The following is a 23,230-nucleotide window of genomic DNA, read 5'->3' as shown; positions in this document are numbered from 1 at the left end:
ACCGAAGGATGACAGGAAAGAGAGAGAGAGAGAGATGCTCCGCTGTTGTCATGGCCACTCTGCCTCTCCTTTCTCAGCCGCGGGGCAACTGGCTGCAGGCTGCTGGACCTCAGAGGCTAATTATGCCATTTTCACTACATATTTAAAAAACTCAAAGCCAACGGTTATTTAATGGTCTCATTTATAGCCCATTTGCACAGAAAACATGGAGAGCTAGATTTGATTTTGTAAAGGTCATGTGTATTAGCCTTCGTTGGTAGCTTGGCCACACCACCGACACATGAAGCTTCTGTCTTATTTACAGTATGTATATGCCATGAAGGGTTGGGTCGGGTAAATAACCAGAAATAGATCAGCAGCGAAAACTGAAGCAGACACAAAGTCTGTGTGGTGCAGAACCTCGTCAGAGCTCAGGCTGCCTGGTGAACTTTTGGGGAGAGAATACTGCTACACATGGGCCTGACTTTCTCCCCACAGCTCCTGACTGATGAATCAGAAGTGGTCAAGTGGAACTTCCCCAATCTGAGAGCACAGATTCAAAATAACCAAGGAAACTGCATCTCCTCACTATCCGTGGAAGCTTATTGAACTATGACGGCTGATTTTTTTTTTTTTCCTGCTCTGCTATTTCCAAAGGACACATTCTTCACTGGTTATATATCTGCTCCATGTTTAATTTTTATACATTTCAGTGTTTTACTGTCTTGGGCTTCATTTCATTTTTAAACAAATTCTCCCCTGCTCCTCCGTTTTTAGATTTTTTTTCATGAGCAATATGCTATAACTTGAAAATGAACGAACACTGTAAATTATATATTCACATAGACACATACATAAACTGCTAGCGTGAAGATCAATTACACAATTGGGATTAATACATGCAAGCACATTATTTGATTAGTTATTTTTCAAAAATTCAGCAATATATACAGTATATATTTTTCACCTTTCACTTAATTTGATTCATATTCACTGGACCAACAAGCAAGCATCTGACTCAGCACATCCCACTAGGTAATTGGGTAATGTTTCTTTGTGTCTGCCATTCATAAAGTATACTTATGTGATTTAACTTCACCAAACCAATGAGTATGCCGTTTCAAGGATCGGTAAATTGGTCCTAAATGGAAGGTTACAAAGATTTCATCGCCAAACCCCAATGCTATGGAGATGCAGTTCCACACTTGGCTGATTTCACCTCCCTCAGTTTAAAAGCCTTTTTTCCTTGCTGATGAAATTTTGTTGGAGCTTAAACTCACAATTATGGGATCACCCCAATGTATTACTGGTATGGAAAACATTCTTGGTTTTATGTCAAATTGGCAGAGTGTACGACCTCAGTGTTTCTAGCTAACGGGATGATATAATTTTATCATGGGTCAGGTTGTAATCCTACATTCAGGAGCTGGAAGGTGACCCTGAATATTGCATATTCATGATTGCAGTGCAGAGGAATGAAAACATGCAGAATGCCTTGGCCATTTTGGCTTTCATCAGACAGCACCGCCATGTTTGCCTTGATATTTATGACCTCTACAGGGGTACCACTGTCTCTGGACAGTATTAAAGTCTGCCCCCTGCCCCCTGTAAATAATCCCTTTATGGCCGGAGAAGTGAGAGAAAGTCGTAACAAGCATTACATGGACGAGACGCATTTCTTAACCTCATCCGCCTTTTATCAAGCAAGATCCTGCTCAGTGACCTGCAGAGACCGTCAGAGCTCAACATCTATTTGGCTAACCTCCTCCACACATCTCCCCTCCGTGACACACCGGCTCGTATAATCACAGTGCTCATCCATCACCACCCTCCTCTCCTGAATCGCTCTGTCTGTCTGTCTGTCTGTCTGTCTGTCTGTCTGTCTCTGCCTGTCTGTCTGTGTGTGTGACAGGGTGAAAGCTGGGTTATTGATCTCAGCTAAATGAATAAAGCTAAAGGTATTTACAGCAAAGTTATGTTCTATCCAACTATGGCTGAAGGAATGACCCACTGCCAGACACATTTTTGTCACAGAGAGACAAGGTCTCTGCTGAGTTGTCAATGTTATTGGTGCAGCTGGGTAGTAATAAATGATGTGCTGAATGTAAACCCAAGGCACCAATAAGAGTCACTGATGTTGTTGGCTTGTAGATTATCTTCTGTGTGATTAAACCCTCTTCTAACTACATTTCAGTCCGGACCACTATAGCAAAAATTCATTCTTTTCAGTAATCGCAATTAGTTATATTTGGCAGTATGGCTCTGTTCTCGGACCTCCCTGCCCTTCCACATGCATACTGTACATGGAAAGCCAGAGGTAGGGAGAGCACACATCCCTACCCTTCTGAGCCTTTGTGGAATGTGAGGCAGGGAGAGCAGCAGTTACAGACCCCCAGTGCAGAACAGAGCAGGCATCAATGACAACATATGACATTGATTAAGTCAGATTACAGTATGAAAAGGAAGTTCTGGTCTGGAGGCAGTTTGTGAAGTGGCGTGCAGTAAAAGCAAGAAAGGTAGGCTGATTAAAGCGCCTAAAATAGAGCATGCAATATGAGCTTTGACAATTTAATGCTTAGAAGAGGATCAGATGAGCTGTCAGCTGATGTGCTGCATAGTGGCTGAGCTTGAATTCATTGCCTGCCTGAACTAACACTAAGCTCAATTATAGTCAGGGAAGGTGCCAACAACATTTGATTTACAGTAACCATTGGCAACCAAATTAGACATTGTATTACCGTGGGAAGAGACTGTGTCTCTGTAGGCATGTGGGAGTCAACATATCATTAAAAAATTTCCAGCGCTCAAGCTAACCTATTAAAATGTCTTGTCTTGTCCAACCAACAGTCCAGAGATGTTTAATTTACAATTATTTCGAATAGAAAAACTAACAATTATTCCATCTTGAGAAGCTCAAACCAGTGACGAAATAGCACCTAATTTTCTGATCAACTATTCGATTGATCGACTAATTGTTTCAGTTCTGCTTAAAATGTTGTGGCCTTCACCTGAGACTTAACATGATGGAATCTGTCAAAAACAATTAGAATTCAATTTTTTTCTCACACTGGGAAAAATTTACGATTTTCAAAATGGTTGGACATTCACTTTCTGTCATTTATTTCTGTGATCACGACAAAATAAAAACAAAATGCAAGCTCACATGATAACCCTGCTGTGATCCCAATAAAACAACAATAAATGTTTTTCAAGCATTGCCTCTCCAGCATTCAACAGTATGTGTGTGAGGATACACTACAGAGCCAGATTAGTACACTAGAGGTAAAAAGAAATAGAAAAGACTGAAAGAAGAGACCTGGCAGAGCCAGATGAAGGCACCTCTGGTCATGTCACAGTGAACCTCTTGAATGGCGCCAGAGTATCTCTACTCTTCAGCAAAGAGGTTGTGGGGTTAAGCTAGTCTGCAGACTGGGCACTCCGGAGGGTGGGGTATTAATTTCCATGTTCGGTGAAGGTCGTGTGGTGCAATGATCCCATTAATAATGTAAGAGTGAGTCACAGGAGCAGCTAAGCCCAAGACCAACAGGTCAGCCAAGTCTCGTCAAGTGGAACCAACGACCCTTCCTACAGGTGGCCCGGGCAGATCTTCGCCCTTTCATTAAATTTGAACATCAGCATGTGTCAAGTCCAGGTTTCTTACGACTCATGGGATCCCCAGTGAGAATAACAGTGAGCCAACTTGTTTTATCCAACTTATGTTGAGTTTTATCCAAAGTAATAAATAGTTTCTGGGCTAGTTTGATGTGTGCAGATCTAACTGAAGTAATAAAAGTGGTGTGAGACTAAACTAAAGGCAGGACCTCATCATGGTGGAATGAGGGAGGTGTTGTTGTTGTTGTGTGTCCATGTTTGCATTTCTTGCTTGATGGAATTTGAAAAGGAGATTTAAATGATGTGCTGTATATTCTGGTTCTGGTTGGGAAAATGTAATTCACTGCAAACTCTATTCACTTACTTCTTAGCCTTTTACTATCTCCATGTCTAAGCCAATAACACCATGTAGAGACTCACAACAAACAAACGCATATAGCATTTCTTTTTTCTGACTGCAGTCTCCTTCCCGGAGTTTTTGTCTTACCCCAAACTTTTCTCAAGATGTTCATTATCTTTTGCTTCTTTGTTCTCAGAGGGTTTCAGACCAGATGGGTTTATGTGTAGTTTACTCCGATGAGTGGGAGGTGTGAGGAACGGAAACCAGCTAGACTGCACTGATGCGGCAGTGCCTTATTGCCAATTTATAAAATCCAACCCCTTTCTAAGATCCTACAGAACCGTGGCTGCCAATCTTGTTTTCCCTGATGTTCTGTCTTAATCGAACCAGTTATATTCTAATATTTTTTTCTTAAATTTTCATTCATTACATACTGTAGTTATGGTGGAATTTGATCTTTTATCCAATACTTTTAGCAGTTTCATGGTTTTGCTTCTTGCAAACTACTGTCAAATAATAAGCAAATTCGTACACCAATTTCTAATCCTATTTATTTGTTAATTTAACCCCCTAAGGTAAAACACATGGACATATAAACAGTATATTTGAGTAAAACATAATTTATTATTTAAAATTAGCTGTGCTGCTCCACAATCTTTAAACTAAAACTCGCAGAAGTAGACCCTCAGGTACAAGCATCCCTAGCCGGGAGTCATTGCCATAGAACATCTGCTCCAAGTGATGAAGGATCCACAACTGTTAAACTATGCAGACGAAGCGCATACTGTAAGACGGCTGAAAACACACATTTGTCATGCAACCGAACCACAGCAGGTGCACATCTGGCATGACAACATCCACTGAGTCATCATCTATACATTTCTAACCGATTAGGTCTACACGCCCAACACTAAACAGTGCAAAGAAAATATCTAAATTAGGTGAGATAAGAAAGAGCTCAACAACTCAGTCAACTGCCTGTAAAGATTCCGGGGAAGTTTTCCCCACAAATGACAGCCCGGAGAGCAGGTGCACTCTCTCCTTGCTGCATCAATCACCCCTCAAGCTGTTGCTTTTACCCACAGCCACAATCTGCTTTCAAACAGGCAGCAAGCTTGGCTGTTAGAGGAAAGGGGCTGGGTGGCGACAGACGGATAGACAGACAGTAACAAGAGAGAGGGGGCGACAGAGACTAACAGAGGAAAACAATCTAGGTGGGCAACGACTTCAGAAAGTGGAATTGAGAAGCCAGTCAGCAGCAAAGCTAAATGGACGCCATCTGCTCCTACACGGGGAGGCCATTTGTGCAAAGAGAGGAAAGGATGCAGGCGATTCTGGCAGGCGAGCCAGCAGGTGAACACAGCCAGAGACAGACAGAGGGATGGGTCGTGCAGCTGCACACATCTTTTTGTCTGTATCTCTATCTCACAGGACAGGGGGGGCAATTGTGTGGACTCTTCAAGCAGCCAGCAAGTCAAGTGAGGCGAAATGAGATGGAGGTTTTATAGTTTACCTGGCAGCAGGGATAAGAGAGGGAGGGTGGGGAATGCACCTGCAGGAGTGACAAAAACCAGGGGAAAGCATATCAGGTGTGAGACACAGTGAGGAAAGACTTAAGTCATCGTTCATGTAAAGGCGTCTGTGAGAGACATGCTGAATGAAGCTACATGGTAATGGTGAGCGACAGGAGAGGAGGGAATTGCAAAATAAAAAGGGAAAATCAATGCAAGATCCTTCAAAATGTTAGTCAAAGGACTGCCTGAGGTTTTAAATCATCCAATTTTCCTTTTTCAGTGAGGAAGTCCGGGACTGACGCTCACATATCAGCCTTCACTTTCGCCATAAAACAAATTGGTTGTGTTGCCCTGCAGGAATTCTGCGGGACTGGCCCGGGGCAGCCTGCAGTGACAGACAGGATTGGGCCCAATGCCGATGGCCTCATATGATTGGCTCTCTCAGTGCAAAGGCCTGTCTATCACCACAAATCACAAACCTCAAATCCTTACCAAAACCAGTATCAATATTGAAAATGCAGATTGAAGACAGTGGTAACCATGACGCCAGAATGAAATTTTACATTTGCAGCTTTCTAGAAGCCAGACATGTGACAAGCACAGTATCTTTGTCCAGGAAGGCTTATTTAACACACTGAGGAGATTATTGTGTCGCCTCTTTTCATAATCCTAACAGGATTTTTGCAGATTCAAGGATTTGGTACATTTGATATGAAATGTTGGCAGCCTGTGCTGTAGGCTGACAGAATTTTAAGTGACTGAATGGGACATATGAGTAAGCAAAATTAATTTAAATATAAATGTAAGAAAAATTTGATATATCAGTAATTGAAATAAGATCTGACATCTTCATAGTGCATCATCTTTGCTTGGTTAAAATGGTTAAAAAATGTATTTTGTGATGAAGCAGAGGAGCATTTTTCTTTCATTCCAGTTTTCTCTCACTACTATTCAGACTTTCCTCAGGAAGAAAACCAACCCGTGTTCAACAAAGGTCTCATGAATCCATCTACTTTTCAATGGGAAAAATATTGTTTGTGGTCATCTGTTATCTGTGCTTTGTGATACTGTGACTCCTTACAGATTTATGTCTGACGTGTCAGTTTATGTTACCACTGATATGACAAAAGAGAGAAAGATGTGACGTTTTTCTTCAAATTTATGTGCAAGTTCAGAGTGATCCTGCAGACTCCAATTGTGTGTGCATGAGAGCACAAACCAGTGTGAAACGGCAACCTCTGTCAAATATATTTTATAAATGAAAATAATGATAATAAACTTTTAATAATAAATGTATAAAGCCCTTTGTGAAACAGAGTTAAAATGCTTCACAAAAAGCATGCTAACAAAGTGGTAACATGCTCAAATAGGCAATGCTAACATGCTCATTTCTGGAGGTTTAATGTTAATCGTGTTGTCCATCATTCAGCGGGTTGTCATCGTTTTAGAAGCATGACTGTCAGTAAAAATCAAATGTGTCAAGTAATTGTCAAGAAACTTTCTGGATCAAAGTGCTGGATCCACAGACTGGCTGACAGACTAACATTATAGATCCAGGTAAAACATGAAGGCTATCTGAATACCTTCGACCATAAATAGTCTATATGTTTACTATCACTCCTGCCATATACAGTAGCTTCAACTTTTCAGTTAAGTTCTCTAAGAGCAGTTTTTTAATATAGTACCATCACAAACTGAGCAACAAATGGAGCAGTGCACCAAAACAGTTTGTATTGCAATCTCCTCACAAGGGAAAACCAATATAAGATTGATTTCACAAAATGCCAGCGCTTATGCCCAGTGGTTATGAATTCTCCCGTCTGTCAGTCATAAATGATAACTGCAATAGTACTCACCTATTGTTTTGCAACAACAACTTTTTACAACTTTCCAATGTCATACTGACACTGATGAATGTCTTCAATTTCCAATTAGTTCTGCACAACTCCCCAGTTTCTGCAGGTGATTCCATCTCTGATTGAAAATTATCAATTATGATTCTTGGATTTACCAGACGCGGGTAATCAGAAAGATTTACAATTAGTGCAACATTAAAATTAGTGACAATTCCTAAAGCATCCACAGGGGAAATTGTGATAATTCACAGAGCCATGTGGAAGTGTCTTACTAATTGTCACGGGAATGGACTCTTTAATTCCTATTAAACTAACAGTTAAGAATCTACATTCAGATGCAGCATCCAAACGGCTAAGCCACAACTCCTGCACTTGGGAACAGCCAAAACTAATTTAGTCTGGGAAGGATCATGTTGCATGAGCAGAAATAATGTTGCATTCCGATAGTCAAAATTCATAAATCATCGTTTTCTAACTCAATGTCCTGTATATTACTATGCCTGTTGAAGAGTTAGCCATTTCATTAAATGAAGTATACGTCACTATCACACTACATTTTCCCACAGTAATCTCCTCTAATGTATTTAATCGTGTTCACAAATACTTAATTCACCAAGCACGGTGATTATATTTCTAAATCAAACCCAAGATAACACAAATGAATTCCAGATTAACAATGTCAACCAACTCTCGTGGTTTTAAGTGTGTAATCTCTGAGCCTAAGCGCAATTTGTAATATTTTTATATTAAAGGATTTATTTCTATTCTTATTAATTTATATACAGTAGATTTTACCAAAATAATCATTTCTATGCTTTATGTAACTAGACCCAGACAGACCAGCACACTAAATGAAGTTCTTCGGCATCAGCATCATCCTCTGTTAGCGAAGGATGATGGTAATTGTTTCAACAAGGAGAGACAACGTCCACAGAACAATTTAAATGCAGCGCAGGAGTGAATTGAGCAAATGCGTTGGCTGGCAGCAGGGACTATAAGTGCGTGCTGTTCACCACACAAGATGTTGGACAGCTTTCAGCTTTTACGATTCATATTTACAATGGCTAAGATGTCCTTCATCTTTGCTGTCAGACTAAATTTATTTGCCCTCTTTCTTGCAGAGCAAATCCTGTTTCCACAGAGGCTACAGCAGCTTTGGGCTGTTTTTCTCTTCACATGCAATTCAATCCCACAGAAACATTTAAAACATGTTTTTAATGGGCTTCACTTATGTAATTATCAGAGAGCAATGTATAAAAGAACATTAGGCCCTTTGTTCTTGTTTTTTCCTGGATTTCATCTTGCACTTCTCTCTATTGAATGTGACAGTCCTGACCTCTTCTCTGTTAAAACCAAGAAATATTAATATGTCAATGAGAAAACCCCAATCGAGAGACATATGAGGTTTCGGTCAAAGTCTTTTTTGCCTTGGAATGTCAAATGACCTGGAAGTAACTTCTTTTTTTTTTCACCACCGCCTTAGTCTCTAAATTAAATTTATTATTATAATTATTAGTCTCTCTGCCTTGGTTGATCTTTGTTGTTTTTTTTCTTCTCTTTTTCATTGGTTTAATAAACATGAAATTCTACTGTCCCTCAAATGCATGTCCAATATCAGATCAGATCTTGTAGCTGTTTCTTGTCTGTCACAAATAAATGTCGACCAATATTTGGAAACTGCTTAAAAAAAGGAACAAACAAATAAGCAAACAAAGAATTTTACTTAAATGCAATCTTAGCTGATTTAACTATTACCAAATGTAATTCCATGAAGTTCTTTTATTCCTGTTTTATCCGGTTTGGTCTAAAATAGCAGCAACTCATAGTTGAAGTAGTACTGCACATATGTACCAACTTGTTTTGTTTTTCTTATTTTCCCTTATTACTTTTTATTAATTATTCTGTTATTTACAGAGTTGAAGGATTGCTAGGTTCATATTCTCAGGTTCTATCCGGTAAAAAACTGATAAATAACCGCACATTTTAGTGTAGCATTTTAATAAAAATGTTACAATGTTTTGAAAACATTGAACTCACTGTACAAAATTGTGCAATTTAGGTCTCCACCTTGACCAAAGAGTAGCATCAACACCTCTCTGAGCGACAGGATGAACTTAATTGAGATTCTTTCAGTGAATGCTTCACATGCGGTGATGTGGTGGGGGATGTCCGACTGACTGACTGGTTGGTTGAGTAACTCAACCTTTGACTTTCACTCATAAATGACTGATCTGGACCTGAGCAATGCAGCACTGTGAAATCCAGTGACCCTCCACTCTAAAAATAAACGTGTTGCAATGCAGGCCTAGGAGAATAGTAAGCGAAAGGTTATTCTTCCCAGACCCTGAGGCCTGGTGAGCTGCTGCAGACTGGGACATTGGCGCAGAGCAGGTATCTGCTGCCCTGACCCGCAGCGCCTGAGGTGATGTTGGCATCTGGCCACAGTGGCTGCAGGGGGATCGGAGAGCATCTGGCTGGTCCTCCTACCCTTGTAGTGGCCACATCACTATTCTCATCCACCCACTATCTCTCGGTCCACCCCAGCTCTCCCATCTCTGACAAGCTACCAAGAGCCGTAGTCATAGCAACGGGCAGGCCTGCGATGCCCTTGGGGATCTTTTCTTGACAGAATTCCTTGGTGTCCTCTCTCAGTAAAGGGCGGCCTCTCTGCTGATGGCTGTTTATCTTTGCAGACGTGTAAGCTTCAGTGTCCGCCAGCTACCTTCATCGCTGTCCCTGGTGTTCAGTGCATCCTCACCACTCACTCACTTTGAATGCCAAAACTCATCGCTAAATTAAGCAAAGGATCTAAAGCCGCGCTGTATCCAAAGCCATAGAACAAAAACAAAGAGAGGAGGATGTGATCCGGTTTCTGATTCATTAACAGTAGCGTGTATAGTGTGCAATTTCATCTTTTCATTTGATCCTGTATGTACAAAAAAGACTCAGGGACTATCAAACTATAACAAGGGCTCGGTGAACAACAGCTTAAGGTAAAAGAGCAGGCTATTCACAACAAAGATATTTATACTGTGTCTCTGCTGAGGTCACACATCTTGGCTCGTCTGCAATGGAGAAGATGTGCTGGCGAGTCGCTGACATGCATAATGACACACCGCACTCAAACACACCTGATGAACGACCAGTCACTGCCGACTCCTTGTAGATCACACAGAACCAGTGTCCTTCCAGCAACTGGAAAGGGGAACAGATGGTCGAAAGAGAAAGACATTAGAGAGACAGAAAGAAGGAGAATAAATGGGGAGAAAAGTGCACTGTCATGATCCGTTGGGAGAATCAAAGGAGAAAATAATAATTCTTAATAAAAAAATATTTCATCCTGCTCAGAGGCAGAAGCAGCTGGCGTGGCATCATTTGTCACCAATGTGCACCTTTGATACAGACAGATGATCCTTTTTGTAAGTCAGCTAAATGTTGAATGTCGACCTTTTTAGTTTAAATCCTATCTTTTTAAATGACCAGTATAATTGAGATTCAAAGCACACATGATGCAATGGATTTTTAGCCATGGACTGAGCTCAATATGAAGCCTATCTGCGATACATCAACCCTCATCTGATACCACAAACACAAGGTAGAGATCAGTAATGCATCACTGGAATTGTAAATGAGCCGAGCTCCCCCATGAGCCACTGTTATCGGAAATAACAAGTGACAGAAATATGAATCTGAACTATTGACTAATGTGAGTCGGACTCCTACTGACAATGTGCGGCATGCGGAAAGCTATTTGCTCTCAGCAGTGTATCTCTGCATGATAATCCTAAGCAGTACTTGTGCGTCTCTTTCTGTTTTAGCCCATCCATGCCATTAACATCACAATCAGTATCTGATCTTTAGCCAGCGACTGTCCCAGTCCGAGATCAGATTTGAGCATCAATATCTGGCTCTCTTTCCCTCACACAATCATTTTCATCCTTTTTTTCCCCCCCAGTCCTTTTTTTTGCCACACAGAAACCCACGTGTCACATAAACACTCGCTGTCTTTCAGTAATCTTGCTTTCTCTGCCTCCCACACAGGCATCTGTAAAAGAGCATTTGTGATTCACAGCAGTAGCTTGGTCCACTCTGCCAGACTGGCAGATTCAGAAATCTTAATGTGTTAAATACTCTGCGTGTAGTATCCTGTAAGTCCTTGATAGCTGCAGTTTGTCTAAAGGCATATGTCAGATGCTTTTAGCAAATATTATAATGAAATGCCTATATTTTTGCTTTCATCTTGTGTATTTTTTATGCAACTTGTTGACAGCGGAAGATGTCTGGGATTGTAATGTTGAACATTATTATTGAACTATTATTCAGCTTCACATTTATCATTCCAGGATGTGTTTAGAGATGTTGGAGAGAAAATGATTTTCCAAGGAAACTTTTCTTTTTTTTAAACAATGTAGTAAACAGGTTGACTGTCATTTCTTTGCACGTACAGGTGAATGACTGCAAAACAGAGTGAGGCCTTTGCAGTGCAACCCTGTCCCATGCTGCTCCCCCCTCTCAGGGGATGGCCAAGGTCCAGGATGGACATACGAACGCATGTGAAAGGTACGAAGTGCTACACATGACCTACACGCTGCACAAATGGCACTTTCTGCAATGTCTGATTTTAAAAAAAGTATGTGGGTATTTATTCAGCCATTTAAGGTGTATTTGTGACTGTGTGTACACTGCAGCTCTGCAATGTTAGAGGAGAGCCAAGATGGTATGGACAGTGGTACCCTAAGTCCTGCCTCAGCTAGACAGGTCACCATCCAACGCCACCCAACTCAAGGCTTCGGCTTCATTGCAGGCAGTCAGAGGCCTGTCATTGTACGATCCGTCTCTGCTGGTTAGTGTGTGTGTATGTGGGTGTGGGTGTTCGTGCGTGCATTCGTTCGTGCATGCGAGAATAGAGAGAATACAAAAAGTGATGGCAAATTAAGTTGATCCTGTGATGACTCAAGTTATACGACTTTATCACGTGCATATGACATTGCATGTTGGATGTGTGTCCCATCTCATCTGCAGACGGCCCTTCCTTTGGCAAGCTTCTCCCTGGAGACCAGATCTTGGCCATTAACGAGGAGACGGTGAGCGACGCGCCCCGAGAGAGAGTCATAGACCTTGTAAGGTAACATCCTTTACTGTCCCAGGGGGGAGGGAGGGGGAGAGTGCAGGCCAAAGAGACCAGCAGCAGGGGAAAGAGGGAGAAAAGAGGACGCGGGTGAAGAGGGTAGATCATTAGAAACAGACAGTTTGTTAGTGCTGGTGATGCGTTACATCAACATAGTCCTATACTGCAGCTGAAGGACAGCGAGGAAATGGCTGCTATAAACTGGAGAAGCTTTCTGGTTGTCATGCTGTCTATGGCATTACCTAACCCACTCCAATCTCTGTTGTCTCTCCATAGACGCTGCAAAGACACTATAGTTCTCAGCGTGCTGCAGCCCCATCAGGTAGTATAATGGGCCGCTCTCTCTTTCATGTTCCTCTCCCACAGGATTTCTCTTACTCTTCATCAGGCTTAACACGTTTCCTTTAACTCTCCACAGAAACACTGTAGAATGTTTTGTTCCAGCAGAGCACACTAATACATTACAGACATATTTACAGTATATTAGTGTTGATGGCTACACCTACACATTAGAGTACATTTTTTTTTCTGTTCTTTCAGAACAACTCAATGTGGGAATTTAATACACCTACATGAGACCTTATTAAATTAAGATTTTGTGATATTTTTAGAAGATGAAATGCTTATATTTTAATCTTTTGCATCATATGATTTTTTTCCCTTCTTTTTTTCAATTGAATAGCTTTGAGATATGCAACTCTTCTGGAGGGATTTTGCCAATTTGATGAAGCAAACATCTTTATTGCTCTCAGAGTCAATAAACACCACAATTTTAAAAATGATTTAAACTTTCAGCAGGTAAGCGTCACGTGTATAGCAGATTTGCAGTTGACGCATTGCAGCAACATTAGTCAGCTCTCCAACACACTTGAGCACTGGCAGTCACTGGGGCTTTTCTTTCATTTATGTCTTTCAAGCTAATTCAAGAGTTCCTCTCTCTGTCTCTCTCTTCTTATCCTTAGTCACCTAAGTCCGCCTTCATAAGTGCAGCCAAAAAGGCCCGCCTGCGAACTAACCCGCCTAAAGTGCGCTTTTCAGAGCAAGTGTCCATCAGCAACCCGGACTCAGTAAGTTCAACTTGTCATGTTTACCCTGTCCCTCCCTCTCCCACTGTGTATTTCTTTTGTTTGATCAGCATTTGCAAAAGCTTCAAGTATCCTCTCTCCACCCTCTTATTTCAGTCTGAGCTGGTGAGTGTGTATGTGTGCGGGTGCGCGCGTACAAACACACACACTTTCAGTCCAGCAGTTTGGCTGGGAACAAATTGCTTTCCAGACTGATTTGAATTGTCACAGGAATAACTTGAACCTCTCCTCTCAAAGGCATTCAGACATTTTGGAAACAGTGTAATATCTCTTGGAAATGTTTTGGGGTATTGATGTCCAACCGTGCTTCTAAGTTGCACATGGCAGAGATCTAATGTTTCCACCCTCCTTACCTGACTAATCGACATCTACAGGCTACAAATAACACTTGTGTGGCTTGGGTTACGATTAAGACCTGATATTCATATTCTATTAACTATACTTTTATGGTCCAATTGTCAATTGTTTTGGTATCTATGATAATGTAATGATTTATTTAGCAATTCTTTATTCAAATATTTGTAATTTTTAATTCATATTAATATTTGTAAGAAAACACCTCAAAAATTCGATCAATCTCAAACACCTGCTGCTCAATCAGAGATCCATCACTGTAAATAAATTGAGAGCATGAAAATGACAAGCAACAGGCAATCAATAAAGAATCAGGAGTTGGCAAAGGGCATTTCATCATTTTATATTCCATTTACCTGAAGTTAATGGAAGACGATAGAGAACAGGATTGCTCATCACAGGAACCACCATGTCGCTGATAACCTATAACGCAGTGTAATGCAACCGACTCAAGCTCATTGATTTGACCATCCACTCCAGTCGTGCACTACCAAGATCAAGAGAACGCCACAGACTCTCTTCAGCAGCCCTAAATCAAGCCAGCTCAAGTCACCAGTTCCATTAAACTCTAGCAACAGGAAGGCCAGATCTGCCTTCTTCCTCAATCTGTCTGTTTCTCGCTTACAATTGTGAATCTCATTAATGTTGACGCGGTGATGGGAGGGGGAAGCTGTGATTGGTAATGATATTCCAGCCACCAACCCCAAATCTACAGCAAGACATTTCTTAGGTTTATCAGTGTTGGCTGTCTAGCCTGGTTGTGGTTGTTTTTTCTTCGAGAGAAAGCAAGAAGGGGAAAGAGATGAGGCCATTGCACTGGGCTGTTATCTGCCTCTGATAACACTTTCCCTGCATGTGACCAATCAACTCCAGCTCACGCTCACTAACAAGGACAAAGGTAGTGGCTTGCAATGGGGAGCAACAGACACGTTTGACTATTCTCTTCACGGGTGCATGCTGACTTTAATGCCGGTGTATGGAGAGAGATCTGTTGACTCGTAACGTAGGCTTTAGCCACTACCAGTCTGCAAAGAACAACAGCTTGTTGAGCCGTCTGAATACTTAAGTTCTCCAAAAACAGACCGTTGGGCATCTGCTGTGAACACAACTCTCTCCATTTCCACTGAAGGTATTCTCGTAGCTACTGTTGCAATAAATTCACATCCCATAACTGTAATGACTAATGTCTGCCTACTGTTCTTACAAATCTCATCAGATTAAGAAAAAAAATGAATAATACATGATTAAAAAGATAAGGGCTGCTTTTGTTTTGGTCCAGAATAATGGAAGATTTCATTTGGGATGCAGGACTGTTTCCTGCTGCACCCTGGCCACATGTCACATTAGAGCCCTCAGGTCTTTCTTATTACATCAAGAGACTTTCTTTTCCTCTGATCACAACTGTGGTTGTGGAACTTATTCATTTTCTTTAAATGCCCTTTGCAAGATTAGAATAAAAGGAGACAGCAACAGGGAGGAGATAGTGCTCCTCACATTGCATTCTAGCAAGAATGAACCAAACCAGATATCATAACTTTTCTTCTATCAAGCGCTTTCAGTAAAAGTAGCAACCTTGAATCAGGCCTCTCCTCTTATTCCTTACTCAAATTGTTGGTGAGTGCTCTCAATCCTACCTTCCAAATTGTATTTGCATGACACATGAACAGAATGGAGAAATTGAAAAAAAAAATACTTATTGCGGCCGTTTTGCTCCGTCTCTTCACGGTCCAGAATTCAGTTAAAGCATCTCTCCATTGTTCAATTATGAAATGTTTCTTATCTCTCCCCCCTCTCCCTACTTTTTTACTCTCTCAATAGCAAAGTACAAACCCACGACTGATTGTGTTTGTGTTGTGCAAAGAATTCTTGATTATCCTTCAGGCACATTCTCACACATATGATCATGTTTTTTGCCATTAAACTGAAAATGTTTTCTTCCTTTATCTCTTTCAGACAATGCTTAAGGACGACTCCTTGCTACTCATACCAAATGTGTTGAAGGTGTTCCTGGAGAATGGACAGATTAAGTCCTTTACGTTCGATAGCCGTACCACTGTTAGGGTACGTATTCAAAACAGCTGTGCACAAGACAACTGAATTTTGAGTCTGATGTTTGTATGATCAGGTCCACAGGAGCTTTGTTGTAATTTTGACTGGAAAAAGGTGTCATCAATGTGTTTATATTAACAATTGATCACATGGGAAGGAGTTTTTTTGAAAAGGGTCCCTCATAGTGATGAACCTACAGGAAATGTTTACCTCACAAGTTTTTGTTTGTTGTTGTTGTTTTTGTTGTTGTTGTTGTTTCTATCAGCTCACTGGTTAGCTATCCATTATGCAACTTTACTGTTTTGGTTTTGACCAACACAGTGCTCTTGGTGTCATTTTTTTGTCATGGCAGATTGTTATAATACAAAAAACTCCAATAACTGTACACTGCCTGTCCAGACACAGCTACAGGAGCTGGTGATTATGGAGCTTATAGTATCTTAAGAGACAGACATTTCTCTCAGGAGTTGGTGTAGACAAAAATAGAGCTAACAGGAGAGTTTTTTAGACTGATAATGTTTCTTGCATAGAATTTGCTACACATCAGCGAGATCTATTACACATGAATTTAAATTCTTATTATTCTTGAAATTTAAGATCTTTTTTGATTTTGTGTAACTAAGTAACAAATTAATTCAGACAGACAGCGGTCATCTCTGTCTCTACGTCAGCCTCTGAGATGAGATTTTGACATCCCCGAGCAGACTCATTAAACAGACTCTAAATGTCTATACTCATGGAGAGAGAGTGAGGAAAGAGAAACAGAGCAGCACTTTAAAGGAGAGATCAAAGAACCTCTCTCCTGTCAGCCTAAATAAATGGAATTTCTGCATAATAAGAAGGCTTAGATCAATAAAACAAAACCACAGATTAAATCAATGGTACAATAGGATGCTCAGAAGTATGCCCAGTAGACTGATAGTCAACCAAAGAAGCTGTCCTGCAGTATTTTAGTCTCCAATCTATAGCATTCTGTGGCCTCTTCAGTCGATTGTGGGTTCCCCAGGCACCGTTTAATACCAACCACACAGGTCAATAACTTTAAAACTGCATACCCCTGTTTTTCTGGGGCGGCTGTTGCTTGGCTTACATCAGCAAGCATCAATTAAACTGTTTATGGAGAGCAAATTATTAGTGTACATATTTTTCAACTCTTAATGAGCCTCCATACTGAAACTACAGCAATATAGCACTACAATAGAATCAGTTTTAATGTGTATGCCACTAATATATTAACAGGCCAAATAAATTATGAAACTGTGTCCTCAGGGATAGCCAACGGTAACTGGAAGGCTGCAAATTTCCTCCTTACAGTGTTCTCTGTACATGTTTGAAATTGAACATGAGAAATGCTCTGTGAATGTGAGAAAGTTCATTCATAGATACTGATCTGCACAAGAACAAATGTTTGCCCAGCAGACCCCACACAAGGAGTTATAAGTTATTCTCTTATATAGAATGCACTCACGGTGCAGAATAAATAATATCTATGGAAGCTCACTATTACACATAATGACAAACATGATATCAAAGTTAAGAGCCTGAACAGAAAATACCCATCACAAGGATATAAATTTGACAAACTACTCCCAATAAGCATGGAGGGAAAATAGCCACCATACATCAAATATATATTTTACCTGTAGTATTGAGAATGTATTCTTGCTGTGGAAATGTATTCCAGTCTCTAATCTGTTTCCATCTCTCTCCTTCCAGGATGTAATCTCCTCACTGCAGGACCGCCTCTCACTGCGCTACATTGAGCACTTTGCCTTAGCACTTGAGGCAGGTGGTCTGGAGCAGAATCAGAGGTTGCAACTGCTGCAGGAGAACCAGCCTCTGACACATGTAAGAAACTTGAATGCTTTTAAGATTGTTCTCAAAAGTGTCGATGACGGCTATGTTAAAGCGATTGGTATTATGAAAGCAATAAAAGTATCCCCCAACTAGTACGTCCATCCGTTTTGCTTTTGGTTTGCATTTCTGAGCTGTGGTGTGTTTTTCTGAGTTTGATCTTGTGTTCAGTGGACAAATGTTGTATGGATGAAGATTCTATGTGATGAGGCTCTGCTCCTATTTATCAGATACACTACCAATCATACTCTGTCAGGAGAACAAAGTAATCACTACCTAAAACTTGAAAATAAAATAAAACCAAAACTGAAATTCTGAACGCAAAAAACATGTGTATTTGTGTTTTATCTCTTTCATATTTTGTAAAAAATGATCATTTGAGGTTCAACATTTCCTTGCATTGTCTTTCACCTTGACTGAAGCAAGCTGTGGGATTTGGAAGACACAGAGTGCAACCTAAATTCCGTCAACCCTGTTCACTTATGAAAAAGATACAGTGATACATGCAGTGGGGACAACACTCTGTGTGACCGATGCTATGTACTCGTTAACTGATACCGTTTTATTCCCTCAGGTGGTGCATAGAACCTATTTCCAAGGGATGAAGTGTCTGTTCCGCGTCTGCTTCTTCCCCAAGGACCCTGCAGACCTGCTGAGAAGGGACCCTGCTGCATTTGAGTACCTCTATATACAGGTAATCATTGGATTAAAAGGGGATTGAAAGGGATGTCATTCAATCTCAGGACACTGTTGGGGAGCTGTCTGCTCAACAAGCCTCAGTAAAGCCAATGATTTGAGTAGTTAGTTTTATTCTAGATTGTACGATGCTTACGTTTGGGTTTTTTGAGTGATTTTAAAGTTACAAAGGATGCATATGCGAGATGTCAGGCTCAAGACACATCATCCCTGTCGCATGCTCTGCAAAAACACTGACACATTAAATGCAGCTATCCAAAGGCCTTGTGAATTTGAAAGCTGTTCCTAGCAATTAAACTAATGATATGAGAGTGATTATGGTCTTTACCACCTTTGTTTGTGTTCTGCTGTATACAAAACATGTCATCATATCTTCACAGAGTCGCAATGACGTTATCAAAGAGCGCTTTGGCATGGACTGGAAATCAGACATCACATTGCGTTTGGCTGCGCTCCATATCTACATCACTGTGTCTTCGGCAAGGCCCAATCAGAAGATCTCACTCAAACATGTTGAGTAAGTTAAAAAAAACTCAATTAGCTTCCCAAAGAACTTATGAGAAATTGCAGACAAAAATTGATGAATTGTATTTTTTACCTCATTAAGAAGCATATTAGTGAGCCCCACAGTGAAGTTTGTTCATTCAGTGATATCTAGATGATTAATAATTAATCCTAATAATATAAAAACTCAAATTACTCAAGGATCATTTTCCCCATGTCATTATGAGACAAAGAATCCATTGCTTTGTGAAATTACATTTCTCCCACAATTTGCTCATTTATTCTACAAATCCCCAACCTAGAAAGTCATTAGCTTCTGCCATCACAACCACAGAAGCAGAACACATCTACAGTGCTTGTAATAGACTTAGGGTTGCCATGTCGAGTCAGAAGTTGAACAGGGTGTCAGCTAGGGACACCATGGTTTCCCAAGGGATGAAAAAACTCCTTTGTCTCATCAGTTGTGAAATCTCCATGGACTCAGATGCAATCCCCCCCCCCCCCCAACTTTCCCTTTGCTCTCTGTCACAGAAAAGAGTGGGGACTAGAGCCTTTCCTTCCCCTTACTCTCCTTCCAACAGTCAAGGAGAAGAATGTGTGTAAGACCCTGTCTCAGTTGCTGAAGACCTACCAGCATCCACCACCATCAGGCAACAAGGTTTTTCCAAATAAAACATTAACTGACAATTCTTTGTGGGCAGGGGCGGACTGGCGGACTGGCCGACTGGCCATCTGGACGGATGTCGGCCTGGCTGGAATTTGCAAGGGCGATTTAAATCTTGCATGTTTTGTTGTGCAACACAGTCGAGTGCTCTACTGCGCAGTGTGTAAACTTCACTCGTCTACACGTTTAAAGATGTGCTGGCGGCAAGACTAAGATCATTTGTATTTAGCGTCATTGCTAGCGCATCTGTCTTATGTACCAGAGATTGAGAGCTCAAAGTCACCCTGTGACAAATGGTAGACATCTTCCCTTCTGTTTTTTTTCCCACAAATCTCACCCCCAACACTTAAATGAATGAAGACAAATTAATTATTGCAATTATTTTGATTGTGTCATTTAGCCCAGCCAACATCTAAATTCACACCCATTCGTTCTTGTTTAAATTGCTCAAGAACTGGTCACAAACTCATATACTGAATATCAAAACAAACAGCGAAATTTGCCAATTCGTATGGTGCTATGAACCAATCGGGCCTATTTTGAGGGAAAAATTCCAGGGCCGTTTTTTAGTTCCAGTCCGTCCCTGTTTGTGGGTGATTTTCCTGCCTTTGGTTGTACTGTTTTAACAACACATTTATAAGCGTTGTTAATCTATAGAGATCTCTTGCCAAATTGTCATTCTCTTGATTACTATTAACATTCAAATCTCAACACCTTTCTGCTTCCTCATAGGACATTTTACTCTATGATGTGTACTCTATGTTTGTCTGCTAGATAACCAGTCCTTTATCTTAAGACAATCCCTTCCTCTCTATAAATGTGACTGTTGCATAAGACTTTACTAGAAGCATCTGTGGCTCAACAGTGCCCCCAGGAGGAGGACATAAGGAATGCTGAAAGAGGATTTATCATTCAAACCTGATAGTTTCTTGTGTATCATTCCATTGACAGGTTCCTCCTCTTCAAGGAAAGCTGCAGTACATGCGTGTACTTAATGACCTCCCACCTTTCGGGGGAATACTGTTCCACACCGCTGGACTGGTAACATTTTTTTTAAATTTGTGCACAGGAACATGAGTATCTCTTTAACTTAATTCCTTGCTCCATTCATTTTCTTTAAAGCTGCCCATGTAGTTGCACATCGAACTTACTTTTTTTAAATGCACTCATTTAACATTTAAGATAATTGTCTGAACAGTGGGATTTGAAAAGGTGTATTATGATGTTCCATTTAAGTAAAATAAAAGCAGGTAATTGTGAAAATCCTGTGTGTTTTTACAGGATGAGAAACAGTCTGCTACAACACTACTTGTGGGTCCTCGACATGGCATTAGTCATGTGATTGACCTGAAAAACAACCTCACAACAGTCCTGACCGAGTTCAGTAGGGTTGCCAAGATCCAGCTGTACCGTGAGAGCCAAGGAGTGGCACGTGTGGAGGTGACAATCCATGAAGCCAAGGTATTACAACAGAGCACATGCATGCTACAAGAACATCTGTAAATAACAATGCAAACCATTTTAAAGCATATAAAATCTATATTTTTATACCATCTATCTAGAGCTGCTGTTTCCATTTTAACTCTGTAAATTAAAAAAAATTGACAATGACAAAAGGGTACAAAGCTATTCAGAATAAATTTTATTTCATCAGGTCACTACAAAACATGCAGGTGGTGCTCATTTCCTGTCTCCTAATTCCCCTCCCTATCACTCCCTGCAGCCCCTTGTCCTACTCATGGAATGGCCTGATGCTAGTAACTTTGCATGCCTCATCTCTGGCTACTACAAGCTGTTTGTAGACCCCAAACGGACCATCTACATCCGGACTTCTGGTCAGTCTCAGCTGACCAAGGCAGGTATGTAACAGGTCGTCTTCACTTGTAGGGGCTACTTTCGAACACTGATTGCTCTGATTAGTCAATATAGATAAAATTCAAATAATTAACAGAAAATGTATGTGTTTACTTGAGTTTAAGATTACACATATTTAGAGTTGTCCAAGATTGTGGAAGTTGTGAAAATATTTTTTATTTCAGCACCATATTAGAAACTGTTAGACGATATTTGGAAATCCTCATTATACGTTCAGTCTACATGGACATTGATCTGCTTCTTCATTGACTGAAACCATTGCCTGTAATAACCTGCGTTATACTGGATCTACCATCCCATGGCGCCCTCTGCTGTCTCTCCTCTCATCTCCATCTTGAGTCATTGGAATGGGATACTTCATATCACTTTTCCCCAACAAATAATAACATAATGGAATATTACAATGAATTGTATTTTTTGCTGTCAACATAAACATTTTTACTTTACAAACATGAACAGATCCTCTGCCATCTGCTTTCCTCAATCCGTAGTCTACTTAAAAGTAGGATCATCATACCATCACATTCCACCAGAATCTAACCCTCAAACCTCAAACAAACTTCAACTTTCAACATCCATCTCTGAAATTACAAATAACCCCCATGTGACCACCAGCTGTCACCTCTACTTTCCTATCTGGATCTTCTCTATACCCACTAGTTCTTAACACCTCAAATTCTTCACTGCTCTGACAATTCTATCCTCAGATTACAGAAGCTCCCACCATGCCCACCCACGTTCCGGGGCAACCAGCTTGTCAAGTGGAGTTCGGCGAGGGGACGAGAGGGAAAACTCGCACAGGGAGTCAGGTTCTTCAAGGGCCCTAGTTCCAGCAGAGCCTCAGCATCTAGGGCTGTGTCATGTCCACCTTCGAGAACAACAACAATTTCAGGATATCCAAACTCACACTGAACTTGACATCAATGAGAACTTTATTTCTCAGGAGCCCCCAGGGCGGCCGCGCACCAAGTCAGACCCCACCCAGCAGAGTACAGAGGAAATAGCTGGGGTTTTAGAGAGCCCAGCAGTGGAGAATGCAGGATTTAGAATCCGGGCCCAAACAATGGGTCAATCCCAGAAAACTTCACGATACTTCTGTGACTCCTGCAAAGCCAGGCTTAGGGCAGAGGGTTTGTCAGGAGTAGTGAACAGTAGTGGGAGCTCTGGGAAATACTGTTCCAGTGCTTGTGCCTCCCGAGATGGAGGTGCTGTTGATCTCATGGCCCTTCCACCACCAGGAAATGAAGAAGAGGAGGGGGAGCAGGAGGTAGACGGAGGAGGAGAGATGCTGCAACCACCACCACCTGCTATTGCTGCCCCACCACCTGGATTCAGGGATAACAGTTCAGATGAGGATGACCCAAAGAGAGGGAGGAAGGCGCGAACCAGTGCCAGCTCAGCAGTCGCCTCTGGGAAGCTGGGCCAAGCCAAGGAAGATGTGCCTGTGACACTAATTGATAATGTGACTACGAGAACAGTCCGAGATCATGCCCAGGAGCTTGATGATGCTCTGGTGTCAACCTTACAGGCGCTAGAGGCTTTGGCAGCTTCTGAGGACTACCCCCATCACCCTCAGCAGCCAACACAGACTGCAGGTCAACTACCTCAGTCACGTAACAGCCCACATTTCAGTCAAAGAATTAAAAGTAGCTCTTTTTCAATAAAATTTAGCTTTTTTAAAATCAATTAATATTATATAGTACATTTACAGTACATCATT

At 41.1% G+C, this 23,230-nt stretch overlaps 1 protein-coding gene and 1 long non-coding RNA gene across 4 annotated transcripts in view; one reads left to right on the top strand and one right to left on the bottom strand.

Moving 5' to 3' along the window:
• Positions 1 to 23,230, bottom strand: part of LOC118319445 — a 70,891-nt gene that overhangs the window by 39,519 nt on the left and 8,142 nt on the right. The window contains exon 2 of the long non-coding RNA XR_004795990.2: positions 10,433 to 10,496. This is a non-coding gene — a long non-coding RNA (uncharacterized LOC118319445). The remainder of the gene's footprint in view (positions 1 to 10,432; positions 10,497 to 23,230) is intronic.
• Positions 1 to 23,230, top strand: part of frmpd3 (FERM and PDZ domain containing 3) — a 70,888-nt gene that overhangs the window by 41,598 nt on the left and 6,060 nt on the right. The window contains exons 3-16 of one of the 3 annotated variants that reach the window (XM_035649832.2): positions 11,749 to 11,861; positions 11,990 to 12,144; positions 12,324 to 12,426; positions 12,706 to 12,751; positions 13,392 to 13,496; positions 15,822 to 15,929; positions 17,634 to 17,765; positions 18,346 to 18,465; positions 18,848 to 18,984; positions 19,503 to 19,629; positions 20,587 to 20,676; positions 20,917 to 21,096; positions 21,359 to 21,494; positions 22,218 to 23,105. In XM_035649832.2, the coding sequence (XP_035505725.2) occupies positions 11,821 to 11,861; positions 11,990 to 12,144; positions 12,324 to 12,426; positions 12,706 to 12,751; positions 13,392 to 13,496; positions 15,822 to 15,929; positions 17,634 to 17,765; positions 18,346 to 18,465; positions 18,848 to 18,984; positions 19,503 to 19,629; positions 20,587 to 20,676; positions 20,917 to 21,096; positions 21,359 to 21,494; positions 22,218 to 23,105 (2,368 nt within the window). In that variant the 5' untranslated portion in view covers positions 11,749 to 11,820. Of the gene's footprint in view, positions 1 to 11,748; positions 11,862 to 11,989; positions 12,145 to 12,323; positions 12,427 to 12,705; positions 12,752 to 13,391; positions 13,497 to 15,821; positions 15,930 to 17,633; positions 17,766 to 18,345; positions 18,466 to 18,847; positions 18,985 to 19,502; positions 19,630 to 20,586; positions 20,677 to 20,916; positions 21,097 to 21,358; positions 21,495 to 22,217; positions 23,106 to 23,230 lie in introns of those variants that run through there. The other 2 variants (XM_035649836.2, XM_035649833.2) reach the window with 2 other exon arrangements.

Source organism: Scophthalmus maximus, chromosome 9 (assembly GCF_022379125.1).
Source record: "Scophthalmus maximus strain ysfricsl-2021 chromosome 9, ASM2237912v1, whole genome shotgun sequence".
NCBI lineage: Eukaryota > Metazoa > Chordata > Actinopteri > Pleuronectiformes > Scophthalmidae > Scophthalmus > Scophthalmus maximus.
This window is presented reverse-complemented; position numbering and strand designations above follow the sequence as displayed.